Here is a 24,241-nt window from a genome sequence, read left to right as displayed (position 1 = left end):
CATTAGCAGAAGGAAGGATAAAAATCACATGATCATCTCAATAGCCAATATTTTGTAATAACTTTTAATGGGGTATTATCTATAAAAATACTGAATCACTGCTGGACACCTGAAACAAATATAATACTGTAAAACAATGATATTTCAATTTAAAAAAAGGAATCTTATTGGCAGAAAGGGTATATGCATTTTGTATACTGCTCTGAGCAAACAAATCTGCTTGGGTTCTGAATGGTTTGTCTAGACAGAAAACTCCCAGTGGGGCCTGGACCTCATCCAGATGTTTGCACTTAAAAGAATGTGCAGTAGAAAAATTTTAAGGCTTTAAGGTGGTATATCTCAACCATGCCTTCACTTAAGTATTAAGCAGAAGCTCTTAAAAACACCAGTACCAGGGCATTATGCCAGGAAAATTAAATCAGAAACTCTAGTTGTGGGACCCAGGGATTGGTAAGTTTTAATTCCTCAGGTGATTATAATGTGCAGCCAGGGCTGAGAACTGTTGCTTTAAATTCTTACACAGTTGCTGTTTGAAGAGTGATTAGCAAGTCTATAATATCTATCCAAAGCACTTGGAGAATGATTTAATCTACCCATGTAGAATTACAGCAGGTGATACATAATTAAAAATGGTTATAATCAAACTTGAAAGTTTATGAGAAAAATGGCTCAGTTTTATATTTCTTAAGTCCAAGGCCACATATAGCTCATCTCTTAGAGGGAAGGTGATGCTAACAATATTATAGGTTAAAACTGACAACTTACTGTGTCTGAGGCATTGTTCTAAGTGCCTAATTTAGATTAACTCAATTCTCAGACAATCTTATGGGGTAAATATTATTAACTATCCCCATTATTCAGGTAGAAAAAAAGGCATAGAGTCATTGGATCATGCTTCAGTTTCTGACTTCTGTACCTAATAGTTGTGTGGTAGTCTTTGTTTTTTCTTAACGTCTTTATTGGATTATAATTGCTTTACAATATTGTGTTAGTTTCTGCTGTATTACAAAGTGAATCAGCTATAGGTATACATATATCCCCATAACCCCTCCCTCTTGCGTCTCCCTCCCACATTCTCTATCCCACCCCTCTAGGTAGTCACAAAGCACGGAGCTGATCTCCCTGTGCTATGTGGCTGCTTCCCACTAGCTATCTCTTTTACATATGGTAGTGTACATATGTCAATGCCACTCTCTCACTTCATCCCAGCTTACCCTTCCCCCTCCCCGTGTCCTCAAATCCATTCTCTACGTCTGCATCTTTACTCCTGTCCTGCCCCTAGGTTCTTCAGATACACTTTTTTTTTTTTTTAGATTCCATATATACATGTTAGCATATGGTATTTTTTTTTCTCTTTCTGACTTACTTCACTCTGTATGACAGAATCAAGGTCCATCCACCTCACTACAAATAACTCAATTTCGTTTCGCTTTATGGCTGAGTAATATTCCATTGTATATATGTGCCACATCTTCTTTATCAATTAATCTATTGATGGACACTTAGGTTGCTTCGAAGTCCTGGCTATTGTAAATAGTGCTGCAATGAACATTGTGGCACATGACTCTTTTTGAATTATGGTTTTCTCAGGGTATATGCCCAGTAGTGGATTGCTGGGTCATAAAGTAGTTTTATTTTTCATTTTCTAAAGAACCTCCATACTGTTCTCCATAGTGGCTGTATCAATTTACATTCCCACCAACAGTGCATGAGGGTTCCCTTTTCTCCACACCCTCTCCAGCATTTATTGTTTATAGATTTTTTTAATGAGGGCCATTCTGACCAGTGTGAGGTGATACCTCATTGCAGTTTTGATTTGCATTTCTCTGATGATTAGTGATGTTGAGCATCCTTTCATGTGTTTGTTGGCAATCTGTATATCTTCTTTGGAGAAATGTCTATTTAGGTCTTTTATCCATTTTTGGATTGGGTCGTTTGTTTTTTTTCATATTGAGCTGTATGAGCTGCTTGTATATTTTGGAGATTAATGCTTCGTCAGTTGCTTCGTTTGCAAATATTTTCTCCCATTCTGAGGGTTGTCTTTTCATCTTGTTTATGGTTTCCTTTGCTCTGCAAAAACTTTTAAGTTTCATTAGGTCCCATTTGTTTATTGTTGTTTTTATTTCCATTTCTCAAAGAGGTGGGTCAAAAAGGATCTTGCAGTAATTTATGTCATAGAGTGTTCTGCCTATGTTTTCCTCTAAGAGTTTTATAGTGTCTGGCCTTACATTTAGGTCTTTAATCCATTTTGAGTTTATTTTTATGTATGGTGTTAGGGAGGATTCTAATTTCATTCTTTTACATGTAGCTCTCGAGTTTTCCCAGCACCGCTTATTGAAGAGGCTGTCTTTTCTCCATTGTATATTCTTGCCTCCTTTATCAAAGATAAGGTGACCATATGTGCATGGGTTTATCTCTGGGCTTTCTGTTCTGTTCCATTGATCTGTATTTCTGTTTTTGTGCCTGTACTGTCTTGATTACTGTAGCTCTGTAGTATAGTCTGAAGTCTGGGAGCCTGATTCCTCCACCTCCATTTTTCTTTCTCAAGATTGCTTTGGCTATTAGGGGTCTTTTGTGTTTCCATACAAACTGTGAAATTTTTTGTTCTAGTTCTGTGAAAAATGCCATTGGTAATTTGATAGGGATTGCATTGAATCTGTAGATGGCTTTGGGTAGTATAGACATTTTCACAATGTTGATTCTTCCAATCCAAGAACATGGTGTATCTCTCCATCTGTTTTTATCACCTTTAATTTCTTTCATCAGTGTCTTATAGTTATCTGCATACAGGTCTTTTGTCTCCTTAGGTAGGTTTATTCCTAGGTATTTTATTCTTTTAGTTGCAGTGGTAAATGGGAGTGTTTCCTTAAATTCTCTTTCAGGTTTTTCATCATTACTGTATAGGAAAGCAAGAGATTTCTGTGCATTAATTTTGTATCCTGCTACTTTACCAAATTCATTGATTAGCTCTAGTAGTTTTCTGGTAGCATTTTCAGGATTCTCTATGTATAGTATCATGTCATCTGCAAACAGTGACAGTTTTACTTCTTCTTTTACACTTTGGATTCCTTTTATTTCATTTTCTCCTCTGAATGCTGTGGCTAAAACTTCCAAAACTGTGTTGAATAACAGTGGTGAGAGTGGGCAACCTTGTCTTGTTCCGGATCTTAGTGGAAATGATTTCAGTTTTTCACCACTGAGGACGATGTTGGCTGTGGGTTTGTCATATATGGCCTTTATTATGTTGAGGAAAGTTCCCTCTATGCCTACTAGTCTCTAGTTATTTTTTTATTTCCTCTTTGATTTCATCAGTAATCCATTGGTTGTTTAGTAGCATATTGTTTAGCCTCCACATGTTTGTGGTTTTTGCTGGTTTTTTTCTTGTATTTGACTTCTAGCTTCATAGTGTTGTGGTCAGAGAGATGCTTGATATGATTTCAATTTTCTTAAATTTACCGAGGCTTAAAACCCATGCACCTACAGTCAGTTAATCTACAACAAAGGAGATAAGAATGAATACACAACAGAGAAAAAGTCTCTTCAATAAGTGGTACTGTACAGCCACATGTAAAAAAATGAAATTAGAACATTCTCTAATACCATACAGAAAATAAAATGGATTAAAAACCTAAATGTAAGACCCGATATTACAAAACTCTTAGAAGAAAACATAGGCAGAACACTCTTTGACATGAATCGCAGCAATATCTTTTTGAATCCACCTCCTAGAGTAATGGAAATGAAACAAAAACAAATAAATGGGACCTAATCAAACTTAAAAGCTTTTGCACAGCAAGGAAACCATAAACAAAATGAAAAGATAACTCACAGAATGGGAGAAAATATTTGCAAATGATGTGACCAACAAGGAATTAATCTCCAAAATATACAAACAGCTCATGCAGCTCAATATAAAAAAAAAAAAAAAATCAGAAAATGGCAGAAGATAGAAATAGACATTACTCCAAAGAAGACATACAGATGGCCAAAAAGCACATGAAAAGATGCTCAACATAGCTAATTATTAGAGAAATGCAAATCAAAACTACAATGTGTTTATCACCTCACACCGGTCAGAATGGCCATCATCAAAAAGTCTTCAAACAATAAATGCTGAAGAGGGTGTGCAGAAAAGGGAACCTTCCAACACTGTTGGTGGGAATGTAAATTGGTGCAGCCACTATGGAGAACAGTATGGAGGTTCCTTAAAAAACTAAAAATAGAGCTACTGTATGATCCAGCAATCCCACTCCTGAGCATATATCCAGAGAGAACAATAATCTGAAAAGATGCATACACCCCAATGTTCATTGCAGCACTATTTACAATAGCCAAGACATGGAAGCAACCTAAATGTCCATCGACAGAGGAATGGATAAAGATGATGTGCTACATATATACAATGGAATATTGCTCAGCCATAAAAAAGAATGAAGTAATGCCATTTGCAGCAACATGGATGGACCTAGAGATTATCATACTAAATGAAGTAAGTCAGACAGAGAAGGACAAATATCATGATTTCACTTATATGTGAAATCCAAAAAAATGGTACAAATGGACCTATTTACAAAACAGAAACAGACTCACAGACTTAGAAAACAAACTTATAGTTACCAAACAGGAAAGGTTGGGGGGGGGGATAAATTAGGAGATTGGGATTAACATTTATACACTTCTATAGATAAAATAGATAATCAACATGGACCTATTTACTGTATAGAACAGGGAACTCTACTCAATACTCTGTAACAACGTATATGAGAAAAGAATCTGAAAAAGTATAGATATATGTATATGTATAACTGAATCACTTTGCTGTATACCTGAAACTAAAACAACATTGTAAATCAACCATATTCCAATATAAAATAATTTTTTTTAAATCCCAGTGCACAGTACTCCTAAAAACTTTGTAATATATAAATCAAACCATGGAACTCACTCTTCTGCTTAAAATCATGTAAGGCCTGTCAATCGCATTTAAAATAAAATACAGACTCCTGATTTAGCAGCTCTCAAGATGAACTGATCCCATGTCTTTATGTCTTTACAGACAGTTGTTTCTCTTCTTCTTCTTCCTTATAAGGTCCTTAAACATGCCAAATTCATTCCTAAAGTCAGAGACTTTTGCATTTGGTTTTCCTTCCTCCTGGAATATTTCTCATCAGATCTTCACACAAAGTTTTTCCCTTCTTATATATTAGGTCTCAACATAAATTGTATCCATCCAAAGAAACTGATTCATGCCTTTCCCTCTCCTCCATGTATTTTGCCCATCAGTTCGATCTGAAATCTTTTTTTAAAAATTTACATTTTGTTTCCCAGAAGTCATCTGTAAGCTCCCTGAGAGCAGGTTGCCTTGTTGATAGCTGTATCCTCAGATTCAAGAACAGAGTCACATTATAAATCATCTGGAAATATCTATTCATTGTAGAAGGAATGAATTATAAAGATATATTTAAAAAGGCATTTGTGTGAGGTTTAGTCTCTCTTCTAAGTCTTACTTTTTAATGGTATATGTATTTTGTCATCTGTGTTCCACTTTAATATATTTACAAATTGCCTATTCTAAGTATTAAGTTTTTCATAGCCTTTACATTAAAATACAGTCCTTTGAAATTACATTCCATTCTTATGAAATTGCTATTTTGTGTACTGTACATATAAGCTTAAGAAGTGTTATTGTAATCACAAATTCACATGGAATACAGAGTATACACTTATTAAATTTCTTCCCATACTGTGCTTATTAAATACTTAAGACAATTTATCCTGTTGTGCTTTTTACCTTCCTTGGTTCTCAAATCCTATTTTCTGGAGAGCTGAGTGTGCAAAATTGTGAAGTTTAAATTTGTAACTTAAGAATCATAATTTAAAATTTTTTAATGTACAGGGTCTTGGGAATAGAATACACCATGGATTAAACCCCCAGGCAAATTGTTAAGCCAGACAAGTATCTGACAATACTAGATGGAATGACATGCCTTTACCTCTATACCAGGGTTCTCAATAGCAGCACTATAGTATTTGGGGATGGATAATTCTGTTTCTACAGGGTGCTGTTCTGAGCATTTTACAGTATTTAACAGCATTCCTGGCCTCTATCCACCAGGTGCCAGTATCACTCTCTTCTGCAGTTGGGACAACAAAAACATCTCCAGACCTTGACAAATATCCCTTGAGGAAGCAAAACCACTGCCAATTCTATACATATAGGAAGTGGCATTTGTTAGAATTCCAGAATTATCATTTTTTACAGGGTGGTTTTGTGCTAGAAATGCTGGCTCAAAGCCATTATATTGGGCCTTTTACCCAATGCTATCTCTTATTTCCATGAAAACATTCTAGAATCTTTATGTACATGACTCTAGATCATTGTTGATTTTTTTTCCAGTTTCTTAGGTTTCATGCATATTTTCATCTGAATTTTGAACAGTAAGAATAAGGCTGTGGGCCAACTCTATACACAGCCCCAAATCCTCAAAATAAAAGTAGACATGAAACCCCAGATATTTTATTGAAAATTGCTGAACAATATAAACACAAACTTTAAGCTTAATAGAAACAGGATTGCTGAGGGAAAATTGTAGTTTGTAGATAACTGGGGTAATCCTAAAAGAACTGAAGTTTTCACTTTTCTGTTCAGTTACAAATAATTTCACTTGTTCATATTTTCAGCATCTTCAGAAAATACTGGCTACCCTGCCCCCAAGGATGACTATCCTCCCCACCAGGCAGGCTGTTCTGAAACCCAGGCTGAGAATACTGTCCCCAAGGCTGGCTGTTCTGCCTCCCAGCCTGGCTTCTCTGGAATGCAGTCTGAATATCTAATCCTACCACCTGGCTATTCAGTGGTTGGAGCAGTTGGCATTCCTGTCCAATTCCAGCCAGTGTCTCTTCAGACAAGTGTGCCTGCAAGGCTACTATGGATTCCCAAACTACCACCTTCATCAGACTGTCCACCAGGGTTGGAATATTTAAATCAGGTAATTTCAAATACATAAAAGACTCTTAACAAGTAAAACTGTGCTTCCAGTTTACTTAATGACATTAACAAATGACTAATTCGCAAAAGTCTGAAATGGTAAAACAACATTTCTTGCTGACAAATTACTCTAATTCTTCTAGGCTACGTTTACTGGTAAAGCAAAATACAAATGTCTTAGGAAATTGTGTGCTCCATGATCTTGAATATAATCTGCAATAATAGCCAACAGCAAAGCTTTACTAAGCAGTATTCTCCAGGCTTTGTTCCTAAGTATGATACATATATTAACGCATTTAATCCTTTAGAAACTCTGTGATATACAGGTGCTATAATTATCACCATTTTACCAAAGGGGAAACTGAGACCTAGAGGAGTTGCATAATGTGCTCAGCATCAAAATGCACAGGAAGTAGGAATGGCTTTTTACTTCTGGAACCTTGGTTCTGGATACTGTGCCCTTTAATCCCAACACAGTAATTTCCTAGGAGTTAGAAACAAACATCAAATAAAACAGTGTTCAATTCAACAATTTGTGTATGACTTAACTTTTTATTATAATTAATAAAATTACATTTTATGTTGCTTTTATTCTTTTGAAGACCCAATTTTTTTTAATTGGAGTATAGTTGCTTTACAATGTTGTGTTAGTTTCTCCTATACAGTGAAGTGAATCAGCTATATGTATACATATATCCCCTCCCTCTTGGACCTCCCTCCCACCCATCTAGGTCATCACAGAGCACCGAGCTGAGCTCCCTGTGCTATACAGCATGTTCACACTAGCTATCTATTTTACACATGGTAGTAAATACATGTAAATCCTAATCTCCCAGTTTGTCCCACCCTCCCCTTCCCTCCGTGTCCACATGTCCGTTCTCTACATCTGTGTCTCTAGTCCTGCACTAGGTTCATCTGTACCATTTTTCTAGATTCCACATATATGCGTTAATATACGATATTTGTTTTTATCTTTCTGACTTATTTCACTCTGTATGACAGCGTCTAGGTCCATCCACATCTCTACAAATGACCCAATTTTGTTCCTTTTTATGGCTGAGTAATATTTCATTGTATATATGTACCACATCTTTATCCATTCCTCTGTCAATGGACATTTAGGTTGTTTCCATGTCCTGATTATTGTAAATAGTGTTGCAGTGAACATTGGGGTACATGTTTCTTTTTGAATTACAGTTTTCTTAGGGTATATGCCCAGTAGTGGGATTGCTGGGTCATATGGTAGTTCTATTTTTAGTTTTTAAATGAACATCCATATTGTTCTCCATAGTGGCTGTATCAATTTACATTCCCACCAGCAGTGCAAGAAGGTTCCCTTTTCTACACACCCTCCCCAGAATTTATTATTTATAGATTTTTTGATGATGGCCATTCTGACTGGTGAGGGTGGTACCTCATTGTAGTTTTGACTTGTGTTTCTCTAATAATTAGTTATGTTGAGCATGCAGACCCAATTTTATAAATGCAACCATAAAGGGAAAAAGTTCTGGATTTTAATGTAGTACATGATAGCTTAACTCAGCAACGTGAGGTTTTACATTTGTTTGATGTTAGAAATCTCATAGGTAAAGTAGAATAGGAAATTCTGTGTGCCCAAACTATATAAAACTAAATATTCCTGTGACATCCAACCACATTTCAAAAAATGAGTTGTGTCTCTGCACTAATTTAATATCCCAAAATGCACTTGGGCATCATATATTATAAGAACTTTATTAGTTCATATATTCTCCTAGAAATACCCTAAATAGATTTTTTAAAAATCAGGGACTCACAAAATATGTAGGGGAAGTTATCACCTACAAGAAATGATGATATCATGTCCACTTAAATAGAAAAATTTTGAGATTTGTAGTAAAAAATCTCTTTAAATAGATAAAATGGTCTTAATATTTCCTAAATGCCTTCTAGAGAGAGCAATGTGTTCTTATCTTTATAGGGCTTTCAATGTAAGTCAATTTTTATTTCACTCGAATTTGTCCACATTAATAGTGAACACATTCAGTAGATATTTTTCAAAAAATTACCTTTGTTTTTACACTGAAATGTAATATAAACTATTATTAAATATTGACAATATTGATATATATTGATTATTTATATGAATTCTTAAAAATATAAAAACATATATGCTTACAGCTTAATTTATTTACTATATAGGTAGATCAGATTCAGATTCATCAGCAAATTGAACTTACAGAAGGTATGTATTCATTGTATTGATTATATTTCTAGAAAGAGGGGATGGTTGATATGCAGATAAAGGCATATCACCAACCACAAATATAACACTTTCAGTGATGTTGGACCATTAAACCTGGTTATTTACAATAGTCTCTGTAATAATGAATTGATAAGGATTATCAGCGGCTCATTTCTTCTTTTTTTAAAATTTTTATTGGAGTACAGTTGCTTTACAATACTGTATTAATTTATACGGAGCAGTTCATTTCTTGAAATTAGGAGTCAAGTGGTAAAATACTATTTCTCTGGGTATCTGTCCTCATGATAAGGACTCTAACTTAGAAGGAAAACAATCAAAATTTACTTTTGTTCCCTCTTCTCTCTAGACATCTCTTCAGGGAATCTGTCTCTTTACCTGACTTCTATGACTTCAGCTGTTTTCTCCCCAGTTTCTGACAACCTTGACATTGGCACAGAGCCACCAGCAATGGTTCATGTTAACTTATTACCATGTACTAACAGTTACCTTAATACATTTCCAAAGAAAGTGAACTTTTTGACTTTGGAAAATCATATTCCTGCTTACAGTTTCTCTTGGCAGCTCAGGTGAACCCTATAAAACCTGTGTTCCATGGGCTCTGTTCCATAGACTGTGAATTACCAGCTCAGATGAAGGGACACTGCAATGTTGGAGAGTGCTGACCAGCAGTCCCAGTAGCCTGGCTTCCTAGAAGAGCACCTCCGCTTGTGCTAAATGACTCCTTTGACTCTACCAGATGTTTTCAGTGCTCTCCATGTGCAAGAATAAACTTAGGAAGCCACTAGATCAGGACTGCTGCCAGGGGAAAGAGAATCTGGGTAGATTCATGAACCAGAGTGTCTTCCTTCCAGATATAAGGAGTTTAGTGAAAACTGCTAGTTATAGAATATATCTATAAATCCATCTTTAAATCTCCAGACAGTTCCTTTCCAGTAGTAGATTTAGAACCTGAATTGTACTAGCAGAGTAATGAATTTGGTTGAAATATACAATTATCTGCACTTATCTATGAAACAGAAACAGAATCAGGGACATAGAGAATACACTGGTGGTTGCCAAGGGGGAGGGGGGTGGGAGAGGGTTGGATTGGGAGTTTGGGATTAGCAGATGCAAACTGATATATATATATAGAATAGATAAAAAACAAGGTCCTACTTTATAGCACAGGAAACTATATTCAATATCCTGTGATAAACCATAATGGAAAAGAATATGAAAAAGAATGAATGTATATGTATAACTGAGTCACTTTGCTGTACAGCAGTAATTAACACATTATAATTCAACTATATTTCAATAAAAATAAATTTAAAGTATATGCAATTATCACCTATTACATTTAAATTATAATTTAATTTATAATTATAAATTTATAATTTATAATTATAATTATAATTTAATTTAATTTAACTACCAGTTCAAGGTAGTATCAGAGCAGGCTCCTGAACTCACCTCCTCCCATGGACACAATGAATTCACAGCTACCTACAGAACAATTCCCTCTGAAAGAAATCTAGAAATTAGCTGAGTGACTCTACACATTGTATAAATGAGAGAAAAAAAAAAGCACATTGAAATGGATAGAAGCTGAGACACAATCTCGCCATAAACCATACCCCCAGCACAACACACAACCAGGAGGGAACTCACAACGCCCAGCTTCTCCTTGAGGAGTGAAGGATTTGACCCCATAACTGATACCTCAACTCTTAATATTTCCAGAGAGTGGTGGGCATCTCAAATATCTAGCTTTGAAAGTTATGGGGTTTACACACATAAGACCCACAAGGCTATAACAAACTCAGAGATAATTCTTAAATGTTGACTCACTACCTCTAACCCCCCAGGGCCCAGCACAGATGTAGCAGACTAAAAGAAGCCCAGTGTTTTTGTGAAAGAAACCCAGTATTACCATGAAAGAAGTGTAGTTGCTTATCTTAAAAGCCTTGATTTTCAGGGAAGGTTTCAATTTAACACACATCTAGAGAAAACTGCAGTGCAATCCAGAGTCCTCAGAGACCAGTGGGTACCATCTTCATGCTCTCCCTCTCCCCCATCCTACCTTGCTGATATCGTCTAGAAAGGAGCTTGTACACATGTCTCCCACCCATAAAAGGCCGTATGTGATAAGCCTATAGCTAACATCATATTTGATGATGAAAAACTGAAAGCTTTTCCTCTAAGTTAAAGAACAGGACAAGGATACCCACTCTTGCCACTTTTATTCAACATAGAACTGAAGTCCAAACCAGAGCAACTAGGAAAGAAAAAGAAATAAAAGGCATCCAAATCAGAAAGGAAGAAGTAAGCTGTTTCTATTTTTAAATTACATGATATTATATAGAAAACCTTAAAGACTCCACAAATAAACTGATATAACTAATAAACAAATACAGTAAAGGTGCAGCATACAAAATTGATATACAAAAATTGGTTGCCTTTCTATACACTAACAATGAGCTATCAGAAAGGGAAATTAACAAAACAATACCATTTATAATTATATGTAAAAGAAAATATCTGGAATATATTTAACCAAGAAGGGAAGAAACATATACTCTGAAAATTATGTGACATTGATGAAAGACATTGAAGAAGATACAAATAAATGGAAAGGTATTCTGTCCTCATTGACTGGAATAATAAATATTGCTTAAATGTCCACACTACACAAAGCAATCTATAGATTCAGTTCAATCCCTATCAAAACTTCAATGACATTTTTCACTGAAAGAGAAAAAACAATCCCAAATTTTGCATGGAACCACAAAACCCCCAAATAGCCAAAGCAATCTTGAGAAAGAACAAAGCTGTATTCATCATGCTTCCCGATTTCAAACTATATTACAAAGCTATAGTAATCAAAACAGTACCGTATTGGCATAAAACAAACACATAGACCAATGGAAGAGAATACAAAGCCCAGAAATAAATCCACACATATGCAGTCAATTAATTTGTGTCAAAAGAGCCAATAATACACAATGGGGAAAAGACAGTCTCTTCAATAAATGGTGTTGAAAAAATTGGATTTCTATATGCAAAAGAATAAAACTAGACCACAGTCTTACACCACAACAAAAAAGAACTCAAAACGGAGTAATGATTTTGAATGTAAGACCTGAAACCACAGGACTCCTAGAAGAAAATAGAGGAGGTAAGTTCCTTGACATTGTTCTAGGTAATGATTTTTTGTATAAGTCACAAACCACAGACAACTAAAACTAAAACAAGTAGGACTACATTAAAGTAAATAGCTTCTGTACAGCAAAGGAAACCATCAACAAAATGAAAGAGCAACCTATGAATGGGAGAAAATATTTGCCAGTCATAAATTTGATAAGGGATTAATATCCAAAATATACAAATAATTTATAAAACTCAATAGAAAAAATTGATTAAAAATGGACAGAGGATTTAAGTAGATGTTTTCCAAAAAAATCATACAAATGGCCAACACATACATGAAAAGGTGCTCAACATCACTAATGATCAGAAAAATACAAATCAAAACCACAATGAGATATCACCTCACACTTTAAAATGGCTATTATAAAAAAGAGAAGAGATAAGAAGTGTTGGTAGGATATGGAGAAAAGACAATCCTTATGCACTGTTGGTGGGAATGTACACTGGTGCGGCCATCATGGAAAAGAGTATGGAAATTCCTCAAAAAAATTAAGAAGAAAAGAAACAAATATAATGTGATATGTCAATTATACCTCAGTTTAAAAAACTGAACTACTATATGATCCAGCAATTCCAATTCTGGGTATTTATCCATAGGAAACTAAAATCACTATCTCAAAAAGAGTATATGCACTTCCATGTTTATTGCAGCATATTTACAGTAGTCAAGACTTGGAAACAACTTGTGTCCACTGACAGATGAATGAATGAAGAAAACGTGGTATATATACATTGGAATTTTATTCAGCCATGAAAAAGAAGGAAATCCTACGATTTGCAACAACACAGGTGGACCTTGAAGGCATTATGCTAAGTGAAATAAGTTAGAGAAGGCAAATACTGTATGATCTCACCTATATGTGGAATCTGAAAGAAACTAAACTCAGAGAATAGATTGGTGGTTGCCATACGTATGGGGGTAGTGGGTTGGAGAAATGGGTGAAGGTGGTGAAAAGCTACAAACTTTCAGTTATAAGATAAAGAAATATCCTAGGGACATAATGTACAGCATGGTGACCATAATTAACAGTATTATATAGTATATTTGAAAGTACTGAGAGTAGATCTTAAAGTTTCTCACACAAGAAAAAAATTTTTGAATGTATGTGTGGTAAGGATATTAACTAAACTTGTGGTATTCATTTCACATATATACAGATATCAAATTATAATGTTGTATACCTAAAATCAATACAATGGTCTATGCCAATTACATCTCAATAAAAAATAATTTAAAGTATCATCTTAAAAATTACTTATAATATACATTATTAGATATTTATAAAATTATTGAGTTTGTTTAGTTTTTTGAAACTAAGTTTTCTCTGGAAAGGAGCTCTTTAATGTTTAATAATTTGTATTCTGAATTTTTTTAACATTTTATTCTAAGGTATATTTCATTGAGATTATAAAACTCAAAAGACCAGATATGATACATTTTACAGAATTCTTAGATTAAAAAGTTTATATTGATGTGTGAAAACACATATCTTTGGCATGAAATATAAAGTAACAAATTTACTAGTTGTTAAGTTTCAGTTTTTAAAATAGCTCTTTAATTTTCTTTTTTTCTCAAATAGAAAGTCTATATCATACTTTAACATTGAGTAGTATAAAATAGAAAGTCTATATCATATTTTAACATTGAGTAGTATAAAGTGATAAAGTTTACTCAGTTTATTATTAGCATCTGAGACTATGACAGGCACTTATTTATAGCTGTCCCCAGTTCAAAATTTAATACACCAGAAAGATATAACTATAGAATTCTTATATTTGTTTTCATTTTTTTCAGTAATTAGAGGGAAACTTAGAGATTGTGTAAAAACATTGATCTCATTTTAGAGATGAACAAACTAATGACTTTTGAGATTAAGGTACTTAATGAAATCAGCTAGATAATAGACTCTATCTCATGAATCAGTTTAATTTTTTTCTCATTAGACATTTGACTGGGAGATAGCGAGGTCAAGGATGGTTCTTTTAAGGCAAAGTCCAGGGCCTGTCTGAGTAAAAGACATTTAAAGGAGGTCATGGTGATAGAACTTGTGAACGATATTTCTATTTGACTAAATCCATCGACACAGATATTTGAGAGTGATTTTTGTCTCCATATGTTTCATTTTGCTCATTATTTTCATGACTTCTGACATCCTATGACCCATGTTAATGAGGGCTGTGGACTCATGAATTGCTCCCTCCTGGCTTTAAGCAAGGAGAGGTTTCCAAAGTGTGGTTCCATATGGGAAGCCCTTTGGTAAGATACCACGTGGGTGTCAGTATTTAGCACATCTGATTCCCCCGTGAAGAGATTAGCCCCTGCTAAGGTACAGAGTTCACTTAGGATGCCAGTGGTCTAGATATCCTCCGACTTGCAGCCTTGGTTGCCAAGCATCTTTCCCCTTGTCTAATAGCCATTTCCCACTTCTGAACAACCACTGCTGAGCTAAACAATGGTGCCCTGGGCCCAGGGTGACGTTCTACCTCACCTTTCATTTTCACTCTCTCCCTCTTCACCAGTGTGCATTGAGAGAAAGCCCTCTCACACCTTCCTCACACAATGCAGAAAGAGAAGCCATGACTGTGATTTATAAAACTAAATCTCAAGCAAATTTACTTAATATAATACTATATGGTGCATAAACATAGCAATCATCCTATATTCCCCTCCATAGCTGAATACATGACAAGTAGACATTTTCTGCATTCACTTAGCACGACTGTGACCATCGACAGCACGGCACCATCCCTCACAGCAAAGTCTCCCTTTCTGATACGGGTCTATGGAATTAGGAAGATACGAGTTGTTTTCTCTTCCAAGTCTTACATAGATGCTCTTAATTTCTCAGTACCTTAATACCATATCCTCCGTTTTTTCTTTGCCTTTTTTTCTCTGTCAAGATCATCTCTAAACACCTTTCCTTTTCTATCTATTTGGTAAATATAATCTAAAGTAATGTCCAAAAATATGTAAGTCTAAAATATTTAGATTCTAGATAGTTTTAACATACTGGTGATTATGGTTTCCTCTTCTATGTTTTTAGTCATAATAAGTTATGAAACCAATAACAAATATGAAATTAAGAACAGCCTTGGACAGAGGATATACTATGCAGCAGAGGATACTGCTTTGTGCACCCGATTTTGCTATGGATCTTATAGGCCTTTTATCATGAGGATTCATGATCTTAAGGGCCAAGAAGTCATAACTCTGAAGAGACCACTAAGGTGCACCAGCTGTTGTTTTCCCTACTGCCTGCAGGAGGTCGGTGAGCAATTACCCGGGTACTTTGTAAAGTAGTTCAGTAAGAATTTTTACCCTATCGTTGAATTTATATAATCAAATGAGATTTAAAGGAAAAGTGGTCCGCCAGCTATTGGTTTATGCTTGAGGATAAATTGTAGGAAGAAAGGCAGGTGGAAAAGACTGAGGAGTTAGCCCCATGTCCCTGAGCAGTGTGCCTCCTGGGGGTGAGATCTTAGATCCTTGAGCTCCATGAAGACCAGGTGTCTCTTTCATAGTACTTGACAGCCCTCTGATAGCGAACATGGATCTCAGGGGAGACGCCAGGGCACAGAGTGTTTATAGGAAGTCGGCCTTTGCCTATATCTCCATTGGCCTGAGACCAGCACTGCCTAGGTCACTCAGTCATCCATATGGGTAGCTGTGAGAGCAGGGCACACAGAGATACAAGCACATAGAGATTTGATGTCTAATACTACACTTATTTTGAAAGGATAACTGACCTTATTCATACTAAATTTTGTTTTCCATGTCACTTGCTTTAGATATAATAATATTCATAAGAATAGGTGAGGAAAAACTGAGAGTTGGATGGAATATTCTCTACAACTTATAGAGCACATTAGCATACATTATACTTTTGGTCTTAAAAAATAGACCTAAGAAGTCCTTATTTACAGATGAACATGCTGAGATGCTCTCAAGGTCACCCAGCTAAGGTGCAGAGCCAAGATTCCAGGCCCCATTTTCTTTCCATCCTAGCACAATTACCATTCATATTTGAAAATTGCCCCAGTGATCAGAGCTCTGTCCATACACCTAAACCACTGTTTTTAAAGGAGTTTAAGAAAAGAGTTTTTAATAATTTAGATATTTTTCATAAGTATGAATAAAAGAGAAAATTTTAAAATATAGGAGGCCAGTAGAGCAGTACTTCAGAGTGGAGACTGTGTATGCAGTTTGTGTCTCTTCCCTTCCACTTTGCAGCTGGGGAATCTTAACACAAATTAATTTACCTCTCTGTTCCTCTATAAATAGGAATAATAGTACCAACCTGCTAAGAATGTATTATGAATTAAGTGGTGCATAGAACAGTATTTTGCACTTAGAAAATGAGCAAAGGATCTAAATAGACATTAAAGAAATGTCTTTTTCAAAGAAAACATACAAATGGCCAAAAGATATATATGAAAAGCTGCTCAAAATCACTAATGATCAGAAAAATGAAAATCAAAACCACAATGACATATCACATCACACCTGTTAGAATGTCTGTTATCACAAAGACAAGACATATGTTGGCAAGGATGTAGAAAAAAGGGAACTTCTGTACACTTTTGGTGGGAATGTAAATTGGTATAGCCATTATGGAAAAAAGTATCATGTCTCCTCAGATAATTAACAATAGAACTACCATATGAGCCAGCAATCCAACTTTTCAGTATATATCCTAAGGAAATAAAATCAGGTTTCATAGAAGTTTCTGCACTCATGTGTTTATTGAACGTATTTAGTAGCCACAATATGGAAACATCCTTAGTGTCTGTTGACTGATGAATGGATAAAGAAAATGTGAGATGTGTGTGTGCGTGGATATATATAAATAACTTTATATATATGTATGTATATATAAATGCGTGTATATATATATATACACACATAAAATATTATTCAGCCAAAAAACAGAAGAAAATCTTGCCATTTGTGACAATATACATGCACCTGAAAGCATTATGCTAACTGAAATAAGCCAGATAGAAAAGACAAATACTGTATGGTATCACGTATAAGTTGAATCTGAAAAAAAATGTCTAACTCATAGATACAGAGAGTATAATGGTAATTGCCAGGGGCTGGGTGGTGGGAGAATTGGGGTATGCTAGTCAAACACTCCAAACTTTCAGTGATAAGATGAATAAGTTCTGAGGATCTAATGTGCAGCGTGGGGACTACAGTTAATAATACTATACTGTATAATTGAAATTTGCTAAGAGACAGATCTCATGTGTTCGTACCAAAAAAAAAAGTTACCTATATGACGTGATGGTTGTTTCATTTAACTTAAATGTGGTAATCTTTCCACAATGTGTATGTATACCACATCATCACATTGTACACTTTAAACATACTACAATTTTGTATGTGAACTGTACCTCAGTAAAGATGGGAGAAAAGAATATTACTAATTGAAAAAAAAGTATTCAGTAAATGAGAGCTATTATCAGACATTGTTATGATGATGATGATGATTACATATTACCTATACTCTTTTGTTTTTGTAGATAGAAATCTATGCTCCTCCTGGTATACCAATAGGTTATGTTATTCAGACCTGGCACCCATATCTGCCAAAATTTACAATTCAAAATGAGAATAAAAAGGATGTTCTAAGAATTATAGGCCCATATTTTGTGTGCAACACTTGTGGAAATGTTGAATTTAAGGTAAGAGATGTGATATATTTATAGGATTTGCTTTCCTAATATAAGGAGAATATAATTTTGTAGGATGTTACAAATATATTAAATAAATATTTGTAAACCGATATCTCAAGAGGAAGATAATGTGCTCATGTTTTTAACTTTGATCAGAGGTAGTTATTGCTCTGATTAAATGTCAGTGTTGATTATATTAAACGGGAAAAAGAGAAGCAGAGCCTTATAGTCAAAAAAACATAAGCAAAGCATCTAACATTTAAATATTGTGGGTTTTGTATGGAGGCACTGGATATTATCATTTTAAAAAGAACATTAACCTTGTCACTAAATCTGAATGCCAAAGCACATGGTATTTCCTTAGTCTGAAACACAGACTGCCAGTGTTCTAGACCCTCTTCAGAAGCTCTGACATCTTTGAGTTCCTATGAAAAGCTCACTTACACAAAGAGAATTTTAAGAAAAATGGTGTAAGACGTACTGTGCAAATATGCTTCCCTATGGCCCTGGTCTTTGCATTAATTGAGTCACTGTAAATCACAATATATCTGTGTATTTACTACATGAAGAAATTCCATCACAGCAGTTTTCCAACAGGTGGTCTAGCCTTATAGCCTTTATATTATTTAGATGCAAATGTATAAAGTTTGGGTGTCTTATAACTCAATCTTAATATCATGATTCTATTAGAAAATCATAAAATCTGTTCAACTACATCGACATTTCCACAGAACGGACAAAAATCTCCTAACACTGAGCAGGACTGTCCCCTTATGATAAGATGTGGGAACTCTGCCACTGTCCCCTAACTGCCTAAGATTTTCCACTATCCAGCGTCTTTCTTTTACATTATCTGCCTACCTTCCCTAGTAGTTTTCAATTCCTGTTAGACTCTGGTTATTTAAAGATGAATCACTTCACATGTACTTCCTAGTCTAATGACAGAGATGGGCAATCCTAAGAGAACAACAACTAATATTGTATAAAGGGACTTTATAAAGGCTCTTTTAAAGAGATACATATAATGTGTGTGTGATATGTATGTAAACGGACTTTATAGAAGTATATATAATATCAGTTCTCCATGTAGAGGATGGTATGTCTATCAAAGATTCAGAGCAGTGGAAAGATAATTATTCATTCAAGGAACAGTATTAACAGAAGTTTAGCTGGCAGATAGTTTATTTGGTGGAAATAAGTGAAAACACAGAAAACATTTTGAAACTCTGATATTTAATGCTGAGAAATTTAGATTTCATCCAGCAATCCTTTCCAATGAATGCCTTAAAATATACATTATATGTAATGAATTAACTTCTCTCCTGTACTTCTAGAATGATGCTAACTAGGTATTCTTTCAGAGAATTCAGAAATAGTGACTTGAATCAATTTCTGATGGAAAGTTTGACACCTTAAGGCTGGATTTATCAGTATGAGGGACCACTATGGAACATAGACTCCATCATGGTATCAATGGTCTGTGAAAGTTGAAGTAGAAAGGGATAAGAGCCTGAACATGAAGGAGCAGGTGTTATTCGAAAGGAGAAAATAATTCAGAGATATTTCATAAGTGAACTGAGTGAAACTGATTCATAGATTTGATGTCATTTGAGGAAGAAAAAAATTTGGAGATGATTCTGATGTCTCATGTTTGAGAAGCTGAATGAATAATGAACCATTGGCCAAGCTAAGAACATTGGAGGAGGGCTTCCCTGGTGGCACAGTGTTTAAGAATCTGCCTGCCAGTGCAGGGGACACAGGTTCGAGCCCTGGTACAGGAAGATCCCACATGCCGCAGAGCAACTAAGCCCATGAGCCACAACTACTGAGCCTGCACTCTAGAGCCCACGAGCCACAACTACTGAGCCTGTGTGCCACAACTACTGAAGCCCACGTGGCTAGAGCCCATGCTCCACAAGGGAAGCCACCGCAATGAGAAGCCCGCGCACTGCAATGAAGAGTAGCCCCTGCTCACTGCAACCAGAGAAAAGCCCATGCACAGCAATGAAGACCCAGTGCAGCCAAAAATAAAATAAATAAAAATAAATAAGATAAATTTTTTTAAAAAAAGAACATTGGAGGAGAAACAGTTGATCTGTGGGAAGCTAATGATTTGTATTTGTGTCATGTTGGATTTTAGGTATGTAGAGGAGAAGGTTGGGAAGTTTTCAGCACACATATGGTAGTTAAACCCATGAGAAGATTATCCCAAGAATGAGTAGAAGAAAGCCAAGTAGACTTTCTGTCCCATGGAGATGATAGGCAAATCTGTCTTCTTCCAGGACTCTTGGTGGGGGAAAAAATATGCCTACATGAAACTGAAACCAATCCAGCACCCTCTGTGACTTTGAAGTCTGAATACATACCTCCATTTTAGTTCAGGAATCTCAAAACATAGAAATTGACCTGGAGTGGTGATACAGATGTCAGGATTGGCTGCAAAGCACACTAAAAGATTTTCATCAACAGCACCTCTATTCCTACAGAAAAAGCCTATCTTCACATGAGCAGATTCAAAAATTACGTACTGCTCTAGGAACTAATCCACCAGGAATAAACTGCATATAATAGAACAGTCAGCAATCAATCATATAAGAAATACCCAAATAAATATTAAAGAGACTAAAGAAGAAACAAGGAAGATCACAAGAGGAGAATGAAAAGAGTTTGAAAACAAGCCAGAAGAACCTTCAGAAATAAGGAACAGTCACTGATTTAAAAAAAAAACAACAATGCGTTAGAAAGGTTGAGCTGAAAATTAGATACAAGTAAAGAGAGAATTAGTGAACTGGATGATCCATATGAAGAAAATAAAGAGGAGGTGGGAAAAAGACATCAATTTGAAGAGACAAAAATAAAATTGAAGGGACATAGAAGCTAGAAAAATGCTTGTGCATATGCCAAAGAGGAGATACAAAGAAAGACAAGACAGAGAATGTGCTTAAATAATATTTAAAGAGATAAATTGCTAAGATTCTTTCAGACCTTACACTATGGATGATCCAATTCAGAGACTGCCAGAAGTTCTGGGTAAGAAAAAGAAATGACACTCAGGTACAGCTTAAATAAACAGCAAACTTCAAACTAAAAATGGAAATCTAAAATCAGCAAGTGACAAGGGGGAAAGTTATCTCTACTTTAACATGTAATACCTACAATTAAGATTTTGAGCATTTTACTCTACCTTTACTAGCTACTTGTATTTGCTCTTTTTGCATTGTGTATTAATATACATTTATCTATTGGGTTGTTTACATTTTATTGTCAATTTACAAAAATAATTTGTGCATTGGAGACATTGATCCTGCATCTCTTCTCTGATTTGCAAATTTTTCCACAAATCTACCCTTTGTTTTCATACTTTATTTTTATATATTTGCCATACAGAAATTTTATTTTTTAATTAATTTTTATTGGAGTATAGTTGCTTTACAATGTTGTGTTAGTTTCTGCTGTACAGAAAAGAGAATCAGCTATACATATACATATATCCCCTCTCTTTTGGATTTCCTTCCCATTTAGGTCACCACAGAGCATTGAGTAGAGTTCCCTGTGCTATAAGTAGGTTCTCATTAGTTACCTATTTTATACATAGTAGTGTATATGTCAATCCCAATCTCCCAATCATCCCACGCCCCCTTACCCCCCTTGGTGTCCATACATTTGTTCTCTACATCTGTGTCTCTATGTCTGCTTTGCAGATATGTTCATCTGTATCATTTTTCTAGATTCCATATACAAGCGATATTATACGATATTTGTTTTTCTCTTTCTGACTTACTTCACTCTGTATGACAGTCTCTAGGTCCATCCATGCCTTTGCAAGTGGCACAGTTTTGTTCCTTTTTATGGCTGAGTAATATTCCACTGTATATATGTACCACTTCTCCTTTATCCATTCCTCTGTTGATGGACATTTAGGTTGCTTCCATGTCCTGCCTAGTGTAAATAGTGCTGCAATGAACACTGGGGTGCATGTATCTTTTTGCATTATGGTTTTCTCTGGGTATATGCCCAGGAGTGGGATTGATGGGTCATATGGTAGCTCTATTTTTAGTTTTTTAAGGAACCGCCATACTGTTCTCCATAGTGGCTGTATCAATTTACTTAATGTGGTTAAGTATGGCTATTTTCATAGCTTCTGGTTCTCTTGTCTTAATTATAAAGGTACATCTCAAACCTTATGTTTTATCTAATGTTTTTTAATATTTTATATTTAAATCTTTAACTCACCAGCAATTTTATTAGAGATTCTATGCTCTGTTGCAGTGACCTATCTCTTTTCACAGCAATGCCTTATGATATGCTTAGGATGCCTTAATGATATGTCCTTTGTCTAGTCATAGCAAAATGATCACTCATTATTCTTCTTTATCATATTTTCTTGAATTATCTGATATTTCCTTTTATATGAACAGTAATACCTTTTCATTCAATTTTTCAGAGGTTAGAATCTAATCAGTATTGTGTAAAATCTGTTTATCATTTTTTAAAATTAGCATGTATGAGATGCTAAACCTGTCCCATCCCAGTAGTGTTATGTCTTTTAATTCATATCTTATTTTATATTCTTCATAAGGCCATATAGTTTTCTTCATACAGAACCTCTGCCTTTTCTGTTAAGTTATTCCTAAGTAATGTATAGCCATTCTCATTATTAAGAAGGAATATTTACATTTTGAGGTGCTCATTTTAAATGATGAGAAAAGATATTTTTCTTTACCTTCATCCAGTCATATGACTGTATTCTAATATTAAATTTAGGTGTTTTTGCTTTATTTACTTAGTTTTTCTGGGTATAAAATCACAGCACAAATGAGATGGTAGCTCCTCTAATGTTTATGTACCAGTTTGTTCATTTTTTTCCAGCCTACCTACACATCAATAATAATAATAATGATGATGACAATAGTGGGAATACCTACCAATTTGACTATTTCAGTTGAAATAGTAACAAATATTTAATAATTTAGAAAGATATTACTATTGTTTTCATACCATTTTTTCTATTCCTATCTACCTAAAGCAGGAATGAAAAAAAAATTTTTTTGTAGAGGGCCAGATAGAAAATATTTAAGGTTATGTGGGTCATGTATTCATTGTCACAACTACTCAATTCTACTGTTGTAGCATAAAAGTAGTCATAGGCAATATATAAATGAATGGTCATGTTTGTGTACCATTAAACTTTATTTACAAAAACAGAAGGCAGGCAGATGTGGCCCACTGACCATTGTTTGCTACCTCCTGACTAAGATTTTTATTAGGAATTTTAAAAGTATCAACTTTTTAAAAGGAAGAATGTTATAACGATCAAGAGTGCAGACCCTGGAGCCAGAATGCCTTGGTTTGAAACCCATGACTACAATTTCTTATCTATGTAACACTAGACAAATAACCTTTCTTTGCTTCAGTTTTTATATATGGAAAATGTATATAATAATAGTATGTAACATGCAAGGTTATTATGTACATTAAGTTACCTAACAATTGTAAAGCCTTTGTATGCCATCCATATACTAAATGTCATATAAATGCTTAATTAGCAAATAATATCTTTTCAGCAACCACTGATATGATCATTTGTTTTTAATTGTATCAATTTTCTAGCATTTCACACTTATGATAGTATATTCTTTTGATACTTACCTAGCTTTATGTACTAGTTTTCTATTGGGATTTTTGCATTTATATGTATATTATGTGAGTCTATAGTTTTCTTTTTAGAATATCTTAATAGTTATTGGTATTAAACTTATGGATTTGTGAATTCAATTCAAATGTAATATATGTAATGCCATTTTTAACCCACAGCTCTGACACCAAATGTATGAATTTTTTTCTCACACCAAACAATTCTCCAACTCTCCAGGCACCAACTGGTTGTCCTACAATTTGATTCAATTCCGACACTAACTGGGGTTGATGCATACCCCACAGGTTAAGGACTCAGTCTCACTAGACTGCCCCTACTTCAGATGCTAATCACAAGTCCCAGAACTCCTGCACTTCTGACCAACCTTCTATAAAGCAGCGGTTCTCACAACTCCATTCTCAGAGGCAATAATTTGCTGGAATGGATCACAGAACTCAGAAACACATTTTACTCATGATAATGGGTTTTATAAAGGATATTATCA

General features: G+C 34.9%; 1 protein-coding gene across 1 annotated transcript in view; it reads left to right on the top strand.

Annotated features, from left to right (window-relative positions):
- Positions 1–24,241, top strand: part of LOC137765835 (phospholipid scramblase 2-like) — a gene marked incomplete at its 3' end in the record, with an annotated part of 44,205 nt that overhangs the window by 7,324 nt on the left and 12,640 nt on the right. The window contains exons 3-6 of the mRNA XM_068545621.1: positions 6,682–6,989; positions 9,170–9,212; positions 15,467–15,687; positions 17,949–18,110. Of these exons, the coding sequence (XP_068401722.1) occupies positions 6,682–6,989; positions 9,170–9,212; positions 15,467–15,687; positions 17,949–18,110 (734 nt within the window). The remainder of the gene's footprint in view (positions 1–6,681; positions 6,990–9,169; positions 9,213–15,466; positions 15,688–17,948; positions 18,111–24,241) is intronic.

The sequence above is a fragment of the Eschrichtius robustus genome, chromosome 6, assembly GCF_028021215.1.
Source record: "Eschrichtius robustus isolate mEscRob2 chromosome 6, mEscRob2.pri, whole genome shotgun sequence".
In the NCBI taxonomy this organism is placed as follows: Eukaryota; Metazoa; Chordata; class Mammalia; order Artiodactyla; family Eschrichtiidae; genus Eschrichtius; species Eschrichtius robustus.
Note: the sequence above shows the minus strand (reverse complement) of the source record. Positions and strands in the feature narration are given on the sequence as shown.